Source organism: Hordeum vulgare, chromosome 5H, assembly GCF_904849725.1.
Source record: "Hordeum vulgare subsp. vulgare chromosome 5H, MorexV3_pseudomolecules_assembly, whole genome shotgun sequence".
Lineage (NCBI taxonomy): Eukaryota > Viridiplantae > Streptophyta > Magnoliopsida > Poales > Poaceae > Hordeum > Hordeum vulgare.
In genome coordinates this window covers 582875913-582889434 of record NC_058522.1, presented here as the reverse complement: position 1 = coordinate 582889434, position 13522 = coordinate 582875913, and the positions used below count along the sequence as shown (strand labels likewise).

General features: G+C 43.9%; 1 protein-coding gene across 1 annotated transcript; it reads right to left on the bottom strand.

Moving 5' to 3' along the window:
- Nucleotides 1-5204: 5204 nt before the first annotated feature.
- Nucleotides 5205-12463, bottom strand: LOC123395197 (heat stress transcription factor A-1-like). Its single transcript, XM_045090141.1, has 2 exons — nt 12047-12463; nt 5205-7037 (listed from the first exon to the last, which is right to left on the bottom strand). The coding sequence occupies exons 1-2, from the start codon at nt 12302-12304 to the stop codon at nt 5763-5765; spliced, it is 1533 nt and encodes a 510-aa protein (XP_044946076.1). The 5' UTR covers nt 12305-12463; the 3' UTR covers nt 5205-5762.
- Between the last annotated feature and the right edge of the window lie 1059 nt (nt 12464-13522).

Sequence of the window (13522 nt, the reverse complement as noted above, 5' to 3'; positions counted from 1 at the left end):
GAGTCCATCCGACACACAGATAGCACTCCAACAGAGGTAACTGGAGCTGCATTACGGGAAGCACACTAGGACGCAACAATGTACAATAGTTGATAAGATAGTCTTATCTTAAATCTTGCATGTAATTTAGAGATGACAAAAAAGAGAGTCTACAATCGGTCATCTCTTAGCCTTATCTTCTATAATTACATATTCCTAAAAACATGGTGAGACATATTGTGCTAAGAGATCACCTTTTGTCTTCTCTTAAATAAGAGAAGGCAAAGCCTTTTTTTGAGTTCTCTCTCCTCCACCTCATCATTTATCCTATGCGACACTCCTAAGGCCTTGTTTGGAACCACAATAGTGTTGGAATTATGCCCTAGAGGCAATAATAAATATAGTTATTATTATAATTCTTGTATCAAGATAATCGTTTATTATCCATGCTATAATTGTATTGAATGAAGACTCATTTACATGTGTGGATACATAGACAAAACACCGTCCCTAGCAAGCCTCTAGTTGGCTAGCCAGTTGATCAAAGATAGTCAGTGTCTTCTGATTATCAACAAGGTGTTGTTGCTTGATAACTGGATCACGTCATTAGGAGAATCACGTGATGGACTAGACCCAAACTAATAGACGTAGCATGTTGATCGTGTCATTTTGTTGCTACTGTTTTCTGCGTGTCAAGTATTTATTCCTATGACCATGAGATCATATAACTCACTGACACCGGAGGAATGCTTTGTGTGTATCAAACATCGCAACGTAACTGGGTGACTATAAAGATGCTCTACAGGTGTCTCCGAAGGTGTTAGTTGAGTTAGTATGGATCAAGACTGGGATTTGTCACTCCGTGTGACGGAGAGGTATCTCGGGGCCCACTCGGTAATACAACATCACACACAAGCCTTGCAAGCAATGTGACTTAGTGTAAGTTGCGGGATCTTGTATTACGGAACGAGTAAAGAGACTTGCCGGTAAACGAGATTGAAATAGGTATGCGGATACTGACGATCGAATCTCGGGCAAGTAACATACCGAAGGACAAAGGGAATGACATACGGGATTATATGAATCCTTGGCACTGAGGTTCAAACGATAAGATCTTCGTAGAATATGTAGGATCCAATATGGGCATCCAGGTCCCGCTATTGGATATTGACCGAGGAGTCTCTCGGGTCATGTCTACATAGTTCTCGAACCCGCAGGGTCTGCACACTTAAGGTTCGATGTTGTTTTATGCGTATTTGAGTTATAAGGTTGGTTACCGAATGTTGTTCGGAGTCCCGGATAAGATCACGGACGTCACGAGGGTTTCCGGAATAGTCCGGAAACGAAGATTGATAATATAGGATGACCTCATTTGATTACCGGAAGGTTTTCGGAGTTACCGGGAATGTACCGGGAATGACGAATGAGTTCCGGGAGTTCACCGGAGGGGGGGGGGGCAACCCACCCCGGGGAAGCCCATAGGCCTTGAGGGTGGCACACCAGCCCTTAGTGGGCTGGTGGGACAGCCCAAAAGGGCCCTATGCGCCTAGGAAAGAAAATCAAAGAAAAAAGAAAAAAAAAGGAGGAGGTGGGAAGGGAAGGAAGGACTTCCACCCACCAAACCAAGTCCAACTCGGTTTGGGGAGGAGCCTTCCCCCTTGGACTCGGTCGACCCCCTTGGGGCTCCTTGAGCCCCAAGGCAAGGTCCCCTCCCTCCCACCTATATATACGGAGGTTTTAGGGCTGATTTGAGACGACTTTTCCACGGCAGCCCGACCACGTACCTCCACGGTTTTTCCTCTAGATCGCGTTTCTGCGGAGCTCGGGCGGAGCCCTGCTGAGACAAGGTCATCACCAACCTCCGGAGCGCCGTCACGCTGCCAGAGAACTCTTCTACCTCTCCGTCTCTCTTGTTGGATCAAGAAGGCCGAGATCATCGTCGAGCTGTACCTGTGCTGAACGCGGAGGTGCCGTCCGTTCGGTACTAGATCGTGGGACTGATCGCGGGATTGTTCGCGGGGCGGATCGAGGGACGTGAGGACGTTCCACTACATCAACCGCGTTCACTAACGCTTCTGCTGTACGGTCTACAAGGGTACGTAGATCACTCATCCCCTCTCGTAGATGGACATCACCATGATAGGTCTTCGTGCGCGTAGGAAATTTTTTGTTTCCCATGCGACGTTCCCCAACAGTGGCATCATGAGCTAGGTTCATGCGTAGATGTCTTCTCGAGTAGAACACAAAAGGTTTTGTGGGCGGTGATGTGTGTTTTGCTGCCCTCCTTAGTCTTTTCTTGATTCCGCGGTATTGTTGGATTGAAGCGGCTTGGACCGACATTACTCGTACGCTTACGAAAGACTGGTTTCATCGCTACGAGTAACCCCGTTGCTCAAAGATGACTGGCAAGTGTCGGTTTCTCCAACTTTAGTTGAATCGGATTTGACCGAGGAGGTCCTTGGATGAGGTTAAATAGCAACTCATATATCCCCGTTGTGGTGTTTGCGTAAGTAAGATGCGATCCTATTAGATACCCATGGTCACCACGTAAAACATGCAACAACAAAATTAGAGGACGTCTAACTTGTTTTTGCAGGGTATGCTTGTGATGTGATATAACCAACGATGTGATGTGATATATTGGATGTATGAGATGATCATGTTGTAATAGAAAATATCGACTTGCACGTCGATGGTACGGCAACCGGCAGGAGCCATAGGGTTGTCTTTATACTAACGTTTGTGCTTGCAGATGCGTTTACTATTTTGCTAGGATGTATCTTTAGTAGTAATAGCATGAGTAGAACGACAACCCCGATGGCAACACGTTGATGGAGATCATGGTGTGGCGCCGGTGACAAGAAGATCGTGCCGGTGCTTTGGTGATGGAGATCAAGAAGCACGTGATGATGGCCATATCATGTCACTTATGAATTGCATGTGATGTTAATCCTTTTATGCACCTTATTTTACTTTGAACGACGGTAGCATTATGAGGTGATCTCTCACTAAAATTTCAAGACGAAATTGCTACAAATAATAGGGCATAAGTAGATTTATTTAGTGTCTTGCACTTGTACAATAAGCACTTGAAAAATTACGCTTGACACTGGAAATTAGATAAGATGTATATACTAGGCGACGTTGGATTTAGTTAGCTTGTGTTATATAATCTTTCATGATCTTCATACTAGTAGATTAAAAACCAATAAAAATATATCTGTTCAAAAATAAAAGGAATGTAAATGCAGTGATTGTTTCAAACTCTCAAAATCTCATATCTACTCGAGGACAAGGTTCATAACCAGGGGATTCTCAGCTTGATCTACCAGAGGACAGGTGAGTCGATAACCTACCTTGTCTTATCATCGAAGTTTCTTGTACAGACCAATGCTTTCCTAAGCAAGTGATGGATAGCTTACTTCAGATTTTAACTTTATCTCAGCATTATCATCTGATCCCATTTCATGCATTATTTGTAGTGTCTCTTGATACTATGGATTTGAATTTGGTACATACATGCACTACAGTCAGGGAATTACTGGTGGATAATCAGAACTAAATAGCACTCCCAGACTAGCACGACAATCTATGAGGCGACGAAGTAGGCACTGATGATTGAACAAAAACATGTGGTGGGTCCAGAGAAGGCAGATGTCGTACAAGGTCAATGCATGGATGATCAAATAGGTGTAAGGTGGAGCGGCCACACCCTAAGAAATTAGACGAATACTCAGAAGAATAAAAAAAAAAAAAAAACTTTGGGTCACCCCTCAGCCAAGTGAATGGGGCACGTCGCAGGCTTTCATGTATACGCCCAAGCAATCTCTAATTCATCAGCCCCAATAGGATACCTGTTGATTGCATTGTCACAACCATCACTCTATATCAGGACTTACATGCTGGAATACATCAGTTGAGTTTTCTCTCCTGGGAAGAAATCCTAGCCGCCCAAAAATTCGATCTCCTCTCCCTCCTCCACTGCTCGTTGCGCTGGCGCCGTGATGCGGAGGGGAGGGGGTCCTCTTCTCTCATCCTTTCTATAGTTGGTTTCTGGTGTCACGGTATCGCTCTGGTGGTGATGGTAGCTGTGATTTATTCGATCCCCATGAAGTTTGTACAAATAAATTCAATTCATGTGTTTGTTGGGTGCATCGTATTGAAGATGCGGGTTGGAAGATCAAAACAATTATGCCCTTTGAATAGTAAAGATAAGCAAATGCATCACTTGTTTAAAGTTGTTATAGCCTACGACCCACCAAAAGACAAAGTTCCTAACCAACGTACTTTCAAATATTGATGTATCAGAGCAGCGGTGAGTTGATAGCACTAACTACAAATGAAGTCTCTTATAAGGAGCATGGTTCCCTAATAAAAAGTTGAATAGCTTACTCGGCATTATATTTCTTTCTTAGGATTATCGAGCCAAGTCTCTTATAGTTATAGGTAGAAATGTTTTCCTAAGAAAAACATGAATTACGTGTTATACATTCTATTTGTGTCTCGGAATTATTCTATTTCATTCCATGCATTATTTTTTGTTACGCTGAATATTAGATATTTGAAGCTAGAATTATTGCACTCATACAAGAATGTTCACTAAAAGGCACCTTTTGTATTCCTCGTTGCCTCTAGTATGGAGGAGTGGCCTCACACGGTGCCCACACCTCGACAGCGCCATGATATAGTGCTCCGAGGGGGAGGAGTGAAGGGATCAACAAGCTGGGGAATGTCATGGCAGCTAACGGTGTCGGCCTAATGGATTTCGTGCATTGTCTTGTCAGTTGCTTTGGATTCTAAGAATTTGAACTTCATAGGTATATGCATAGAAAGAAGGCACCCGGGATTACCAATGGATAGCTGGAATTACGGCATGCACCTCACTCATACACAGAGTTACTGCCGTGCCAAGGGAAGCGCATCAAATTAAGTCACTCATAAACAAAACTGAATTTAAGAGCGGCAGCACCTTTCTACACCCAGACATGACAAAAATGAACTTACACCTGGCATTATAAATCACGCATAAACTAGCTGGGCAACAAAAGGGATTATAATTCATTCTAAGCAACAATTAAAAACATAACAAGGCCAAATGCATAGACTTCCAATGATTAAACTTGTCCAGTTAAGTGAGAGCAAATTCGCTAAGTTTACAGATAGAATACTTGACTAGCCAAAGTTCCAAGTATTTTACGACGAAACATAACATCACCGGAAGCAAATAAAACATCATGCATGTACTCTTCTTCATCATAAAAGATCGGATCAGATCAGCAGGTCAAGTTGCGACAAGAAAAAAATACACATATATGCATCTTTCACTCAGGGTCTCTCCTTCAATAAAAGAAACATCGGCTCCATGCAAAGAAACGAGGTTCCTACCAACCCTAGAAGAAGCCTTGGGCCCAGCAGCAGCGAAAAGATTAACCCAAAAACCAGTAATACACACGAGTACAACAGTGCCAAACACCACCATTTTTCTGGATTACGTGCCAAGTGTCAGCGACCCTGGATAGCGCGAGGGAGCTAGTCTTTTACATGTTGGGGTTGAAGTCCGTGTTAGTCGCAACCACACAAGTACAGCAGAAACACAACACACGGTCGTTAGATTTTTACGCCTGCCAAAAACCTTAGATACAAAAAGATCGGAATTCTCCCACGCCGGTTTGTCGACAGGCATTTCACAGTTCAGCATGATTGCGTAACGATAAACTATATGGGTTTTATTACCAGGATTGATCCCAGGGCACCTTGAGAGAGCGTCGATGTGAGTAAGTACCTCACCCTCTATGGTTCGACGACAGCAGGCCCATTTGTTCCGTGAGATTCGCCAAGTTCTCGGTCCTGGTCCATCCATTCTCCTCTTGCGCTTCCCGTGTGTCCAGCAGACCTGAATCGACCTCGTCGTTGTCAACAGATAGAGGGCTGGCACAAAGGAACTGCTCCCAGAAGGAATCAATGATGCCCGGAAGCTTCTGAGTGTCATCGATCTCATCAGTGTCGATGGGGTCCATGGGAACAGAGTCATCACTGCCTTCAGGTAAGGGGAATATACACTCAGGACCAGGCATTGCATAGTTCTCTACAGGAATATTAATTGCGTCCTCCGTTATGAGATCATGCAGATCTGGGAATCCTGGAATACTGATATCACTTAGACCTGGCGTCATAGCCTTTGGCACAGAAGGCACAGCACTCATGTTGGGAAGTTGTGTGGATGAGTTGCTGTCCAGAACTGGAGGACACTGCATCTCAGGGGGGCTTGACGATGAACAAATTGCTGAAAGTCCAGAGCTCGTGGGCATATATGGCATGCCCGAGTTGCCTGGGACCTCTGCAAGGGTGACTGCAGAATTCCGGGTTGATGAAGAGCTGTCAAAAGTTTGAGCACTTGGCATACAGTTCTCCAGTAACAGATTATCTGAATTGCCCATGGATTCAAATCTGTGTGGGGAGGTATCCTGCTGTAGGATCTTCCTCAGCATTGCTTTGGCTGCTTCATTGATCATAGGCTGATACTTGATTATCTGGCCATCCAACAATGCGCTTTCAGGGTTCAGGCCATCATCTTGCTTAGGTAGCCTCCTTTTCTTGTTGGCAGCTACTATTCTTCGTTTGCTGTTTTCATTCTGCTGTACAAACTGTGCTAGGAAGCCAGGACTCTGCATTGCTTTAGCCAGGAAAGACATCATTTGCTGCTGCCGTTGCTCCATTCCATGAAGACGCTTGCCCAAAGTCTGCAGCTGATGGTCAGTGGTCTGCTGTTGCTGTCTCAGCCTGACAAGCTCCTGCATCAGAACATTTTTATCCCTTTTCAGCATCTCAATCTCTTCCTCCATCCCAAACTTCCCCACCTCTACACAAGAAGGTATTGGCGCATTCTGCAACTGGGGTTGCTGCTGATGCTGCTGCTGGTGCTGCTGCTGTTGCACTTGCACTTGGTTGTTTGCATGCAATGGTTTCCTTCTGTTGATGGTCTTCAGGAGATGTTTCTGTCCTCTCAAAAAACCCTCATTTGCAAATTCCCACTTGTCTGGATCAACTTTTCTGAATCCCTGTTACCAAAAGCAGCAATGAGATTATTAGAAAGGGGCTAATGTGCTTTCAATGGTGGCCAACTTTGTAGCATCACGAAAAGGGGAAGTAGAGAACAATCACACCAGCAATGCAACCCAAACAATCCTAACAGTCTATGACTCACCTAAAAGAGTCTGCAAGTCAAGGAAACAGCTAATTGACCACAATACAGAAGCAGGGCATGAATTTACCACAGGTTGCATTAGTGGTCATCTGTGTAAGAATTAATAAATAGTTAAAAACGATAACAGGCTCAGATGAACTGAAGATAAGCAAAGACTCAACTATATAGTGGTAGTCAGTAAGTTCTATTATCCCGTTATCCAAGAACCCTGCAATTGGCTGCTGTTATTTGATTTTTTGCAAATGCAAATTCAACTTAAGGATGACCCAGGTCAATGACTGGGAATCGCATATGCATTCATCAGTTAAGGAGTGTGTAACCACATCCAGATAAACAATCATCAAAACGGTATGGAACTACAGACGATCAGGGGTAGACAGCCTACCTGGAATAAATAGTTCTTCACTGGATATAAACGGTAATCACTTTAAACTGAAGTGGTAGTTCAGAAAGCAAACCAAAAATAAGAAGCAAAGGAGCAAATCCGCTGTATTGTGTATTGCTACTTTCTGGATAATTTCTAAAAGTGCGTGTGACTGTAACATGTTGCGTCAACAAGCATATCCTCAGATCTGATAACATGCAAATATCAATTCATATAAACGTGCTGTTTCATGCTTCATTCCAAGATCAAGAGGTTGGGGAGATTGCACAACAGGCAATCATAATGCATGTGAGGTTTGGTTAGAATTTATTATCAAATGCTAGGGATCACTTAAAAGGCAATCATAATGTATTGTGTGAGAGAACTGTTTCCAGGCATCTGAGCTTGGGCAGCACCAGAGAAGTAGTACTTCTTTAGATGCCACAAAGGGACCAAATTGGTTATGGAGTAGATCATATTTATTCGCAGCACTTTGCAAATTATAATATTATTTTTGTAAGTTAAAATAAAACCTTTATAAATCAATCTAAGACTTAAAAGTGCTGGGACCAAACTGTGTTGCATCTAATATTCTAGCACAAGAAGCATATTAAACTATTCTGAAACAGAGTTAAGGCGATTTCAAGAAATAGGCCATGATGTACAGAAAATGGGGAGGAAAGCTGGCCAGATCTATACGCTTATTTATGCCAAATGGTGGCGCTCCTTTGGCCAGAAATCAAAGCACTGGACGGTTCAAGCTTTCAGAGTGGACAAGTACACTTGCAGCACATGCTCACATGCCTAAACATTGAATTCTACAAACTATGCTCAACGAAGCTATGTTTTAAACCAAGAAGGGTTTATTGGCAGGACGGTTTTAATCTCACATACTACAAGGAAAATTCCAAGACTCAAGTAAACTGCTGAAATAGTATATGCAAGACCACACAGATATCCATGATTTTCAGTATCTTGAGTAGATCTCTGACTAAGAAAATGCCTAGATATGCACTTTGTACCTACACACACGCTCGAAACAAGCAACCGGTCACTTGCTGTCACTCTCAAAGAACAACAGTAAAAAACCTGACTAAGTCCTCACTATGCTTTTTAAGTCAAGAAAGTGGCAGTGATAAACCTGACTAACTCTGTCGATGTTCTTTAAGTCGAGAAAGCAGTATTCCAGAGGAAGAATATCATCATGGTAGCCCCACCCTATGTACTTGCTGGTCTCCCTACACTTGTATGTCTTTAAGTAAGAGAAAGCAGTATTTCTCGATCTGGTTCAAGATCTAAACTCCACAAACTACCAGCGAACCAGACATGATCATTCATCCCAAATTTTGTAGACCAAAATCCCCCCAAAAAATCACCACAGTGGATAGCAGAGAGGCAGTGATCCCCGAGAGAAAAACAATCAAAGTGGGGAAGGTGGAGGTGTGGTATTCAGGATGAAAGGGTTGGTGGCGCTCCTCTGGCAATAAATCACAGTCATCGACGGTTGAAACTTTTAGAGTGGTCAACAGGCCAAGTACACACACTTGCAGCTGCAGCACAGGCTCACATGCCTAAATATTGATGTCTACAAACTAAACTCAAGTGAGCTATGTTTTAAACCAAGAAGGGTTTATTGGCATGAAGTTTTTTATCTTGAGCACTATGAGGAAATCCCAAGACTCAAGTAAATGGCTGCAATACTATATGCAAGACCACACAGATCTGTAATTTGAGTGGATCAAGTATACCTATAAAAAAATCATTTTGTTTGTGCATAAGCTTGGAACAGGAAACCTTTCACTTGCTTTCACACTCACATGACTTCTTTAAGTTAATATAAGAAAGCGGTATTCCAGAGACAGAATTCATCACAGTGACCCAACACTACTACTACCCTGTTCTTCCTGACTGCCGGGAGGTAGGCTTTGTCCAAACCCACAACAGACTAGCGATTTGGTTAAGATTCAAAAATGGCTACAAACGCAGAAACTACAGCAGCAGGTGGCATTCAGGATCAAAGGGTTGGTGGCACTCCTCTGGCCAGAAATCAAAGCACTGGACGGTTGAAAATTTTAGTGGTGAAGTACACACACTTGCAGCAGAGGCTCACATGCCTAAACATTGGGGCCTACAAACTACACTCAATAGACCCATGTTTTAAACCAAGAAGGGTTTATTGGCAGGACGGTTTTCACCTCACATCCTACTAGGGAAATTCAAAGACCAAAGAATACTGCTGAAATAGTATATCCAAGACCACACAGGTATCTGTGATTTCACTACCTCAAGTAGATCTCTGTCTAAGAAAGTGGCAACATATGCATCTCGTTCTTAGTTTCTTACACATAGGCTCGAAACAAGCAACATGTCACTTGCTGTCACACTCGCAAAACAACGGTAATAAACCTGACTAAGAAAGTCCTCTCTATGTTCTTGAAGTCAAGAAAGTAGCAGTGATAAACCTAAGCAACTCCTGACTAAGTTATTTAAGTAAAGAAAGCGGTGTTCTCGATCCGGTTCAAGCGGTAAACTTTACAAATCAATCTAAGACTTAAAGGTATGACACGCACTGGAACCAAACTGTGATGTATCTGGTATTCTAGCACAAGAAGTGTATTAAACTATTCGGAAACAGAGTTAAGGCGGTTTCAAGGAATAGGTCATGATGTACAGAAAATAGGGAGCGAAGCTTAGCCAGATCTATGCGATTATTTATGCCAACCGGCAGTTCTCCTTTGGCCAGAAATCAAAGCTCTTGACGGTTCAAGCTTTCAGAGTGGTCAACTACACTTGCAGCACATGCTCACATGCCTAAACGTTGGATTCTACAAACTAAACTCAACTAAACTATGCTTTAAACCGATAAGGGTTTATTGGTAGGATGAATTCAATTTCACATACAGCAAGGAGAACCCCAAGACTACAGTAAACAGATGCAATATTATATGCAGGAGCACGAAGGTATCCGTGATTTCAGTGCCCTCAAGTAAACCTCTGTCTAAGAAATTGCCAACATATGCGTTTTAGTCTTACATAAGCTTGAAGCAAGCAACCAGTCAGCTGTTGTCACACACACATGACAACAGTATTAAACCTGAGTTACCTGACTGAATTCATCACAGTGAGCCTGTGCTACTTGGTCTTCCTGACTGCCCGGAGGTAGGCTTTGTCCAAACCCATAATAGACTAGTAATTTGGTTAAGGTTTGAAAACGGCTGCGTACGCGGAAACTACGGCAGCAGATGGCATTCAGGATCAAAGGGTCGGGGGCCCTCCTTTGGCCAGAAATCAAGATTTTTTTAGAGTGGTCTAGTACACACACTTGCAGCACAGGCTCACACGGCTAAACATTGGAGTCTAGAAACTAAACTCAACTAAGGTATCGTTTAACCCCCAGAAGGGTTTATTGGTAGGACGGTTCAATTTCACCTAGGACGAGGGAAATCCCTAGAATCCAGTAAAGGGCTGCAATACTATATGGAAGACCACACAAATAACCGTGATTTGAATGCCTCAAGTAGACATCTGTCTAAGAGAGTACCTAGGTGATATGCACTTTGTTCATACATAAGCTTGAAACAGGCAACCTTTCACTTGTCGTCGCACTCACATGACAACAGTATTAAACCTGACCGACCCCTTTCTATGTTCTTTAAGTTAGTATAAGAAAGAGGTATTCCAGAGATAGAATTTCATCACAGTGATCCCACACTTCCTGGTCCTCATGACTGCCTCCCGGTAGGATTGTCCAAAATAACAAGAGACTAGCAATTTGGTTAAGATTATAAAACGGATGAATATGCAGAAACTACAGCAGCAGGCAGCATTCAGGATCAAAAGCCATAAGGTCGGTGGCGCTGCTCTGGCCAAAAATCATAGCACTGGATGGTTGAAAATTTTGGAGTGGTGAAGTACACACACTTGCAGCAGAGGCTCACATGCCTAAACATTGGGGCCTACAAACTACACTCAAACCAAGAAGGGACGGTTTTAACCTCACATACTACAAGGAGAGTTTCAAAGACCAAAGTAAACTGCTGAAATACCATATATGCAAGACCACACGGATATCCGTGATTCAACAACCTCAAGCACTTAAATCTGTGCCTAAGAATGTGCAAACCTATGCATCTCGTTCTTAGTTTCTTACACATAGGCTCGAAACAAGCAACTTGTCACTTACTGTCACTCTCACGGAACAAAATAAAACTGACAAAGTCCTCCTCTCTATGTTACTGAAGTGAAGAAAGCAGCAGTGATAAACCTGACAAACTCGTGTCCTCGATCCGGTTCAAGTGGTAAACCAGCAGGGCAGACACAAAGTAGAAAGTAGAGGCGGATCAGATCAGCTCGGGCACACAGGGCATGATGAGTCAACCCAGGGCATGATCCCGTAGACCGGATTTTGAGCGCGGCGGATGAATAGCAGAGAGACGGTGGGTAGTCCCCGAGGAGAGGGAACCGGAGCAGGGAAGAAAGGGGAGGATGGGTATGCGTACGTATGTGTTGAGCTGCCTGACGAAGGATGAGAAGTTGTTGTGCTTGAAGTACTTGGGCAGGAGGTCCCTGGCGAACTCGGGCGTGTTCCAGACGATGAAGCTGTTGCTGGCCGGCCCCCACGACACCACCGCGTCCGTCGCCGGGTCGTCCACCATGTCGTACGTCTTCATCAGGAACGGCGGCGGCGCCCCCGCCCCCTGCCCCGGAGGCGCCACCGCCGTCGTCACCGACGACGCCAGAGCGACCCCGCCCTCCATCGCCGCCCCTCGATCCGTACGGCGCCCGGACCCGTACGGCCCCGCCTCTCCTCCTCCTCCTCCTCGGAGCTGATTCGATTCGATTCGACTCGGTGCTGCGAATTGGATTTGGGATTTTAGGTCTGGTGGGGTGGGGAGGAGGAAAGGGGGCCAACGGAGACGACAATGAGAAGGGAGATGGCGGTGTATAAATACCTGGTTTAACGAGGGGCGTTTCTGTAAAAACAAACTTAATTTGAGTGGAGTGGTGACGGCGGCGATGCCTTGTGCGTGTGATGCCGACATTCCCTCATTCGTTCCTTCGTTCGTTCGTTAGGGGGAAAGAAAAAATCTCGGGACTTTTCCGTGTTTTCACAAGATATGAGGAGACAAACAGCTTTGTGTTTTCGGTGTTTTCCGCCTCGTATTCCGCGTAAATCCCACGCGGCGCGACGCATTTGGGGCTTTGTTTTCAGTTTACCATCGTCACGGGATTATTGACATAAGAAATCGCATATAACACATCAATAAAACCGTACGTGCGTGTATGGACCAACGACACGTGTCAAAAGAGGAAAACAAGGGAAAGGGGTCCAAGGTCACCAAAAAGTCATGTGCAACGCGCCTTGAGCCATTATGATGAAGATGAGGTGGGCGTCCACCAGGGCCGAATTCAAAGAGAGAGAGAAAGGGAGGGAGACACGTTAGTGTCCGTTCTTTGTACTCTCTCTCCTCTACAGAGAAGGGACGTATGGAAGTTTGAAGAGTACCCTCTCTTCTCTACATAGAGGAGACGCATGGAAGACTGAAGAGATGTAAGTGTCACATGATGGAAGAACTAGAAGTATAATAGGTGTTCATAATGAGTTTCAGTATGGACACATCGTTACATCACCCTTCAGTGAAAAAGAAAATAACTTTAGTATATTCTAGTATCGAATATTTTCCTCTTGAGTAAACAGGGTGGCCATATTATTTAATTTCATTAAGTGCGCAACAATCTTTTTAGATTCATAACCATGAAAAGGACAAAATTCTATCAAAGTAATAAGTTCGGTATCAATAGATAATCCATAGTTCTTATCATCCACAAAAATAGAAGAAGTGACAAATTTGGGGCTAAGTTTCATCATTTGATTACCATTAGCACCATCATAAGCCATAAACTCTCTAGTAATATCCCCATCAAACTAATATGAAGGATCAAGCACATCAAATATTCTATTTCTAATAGGAGTA

Bases quoted from the DNA above. Each gene is read 5' to 3' on its own strand.
- LOC123395197 (XM_045090141.1), bottom strand. From the start codon at position 12,304: ATGGAGGGCGGGGTCGCTCTGGCGTCGTCGGTGACGACGGCGGTGGCG. The intron at 7,038-12,046 runs GTACGCATACCC...TTTTGGTAACAG, and splicing joins TCAGGCAGCTCAACACATAC to GGATTCAGAAAAGTTGATCC.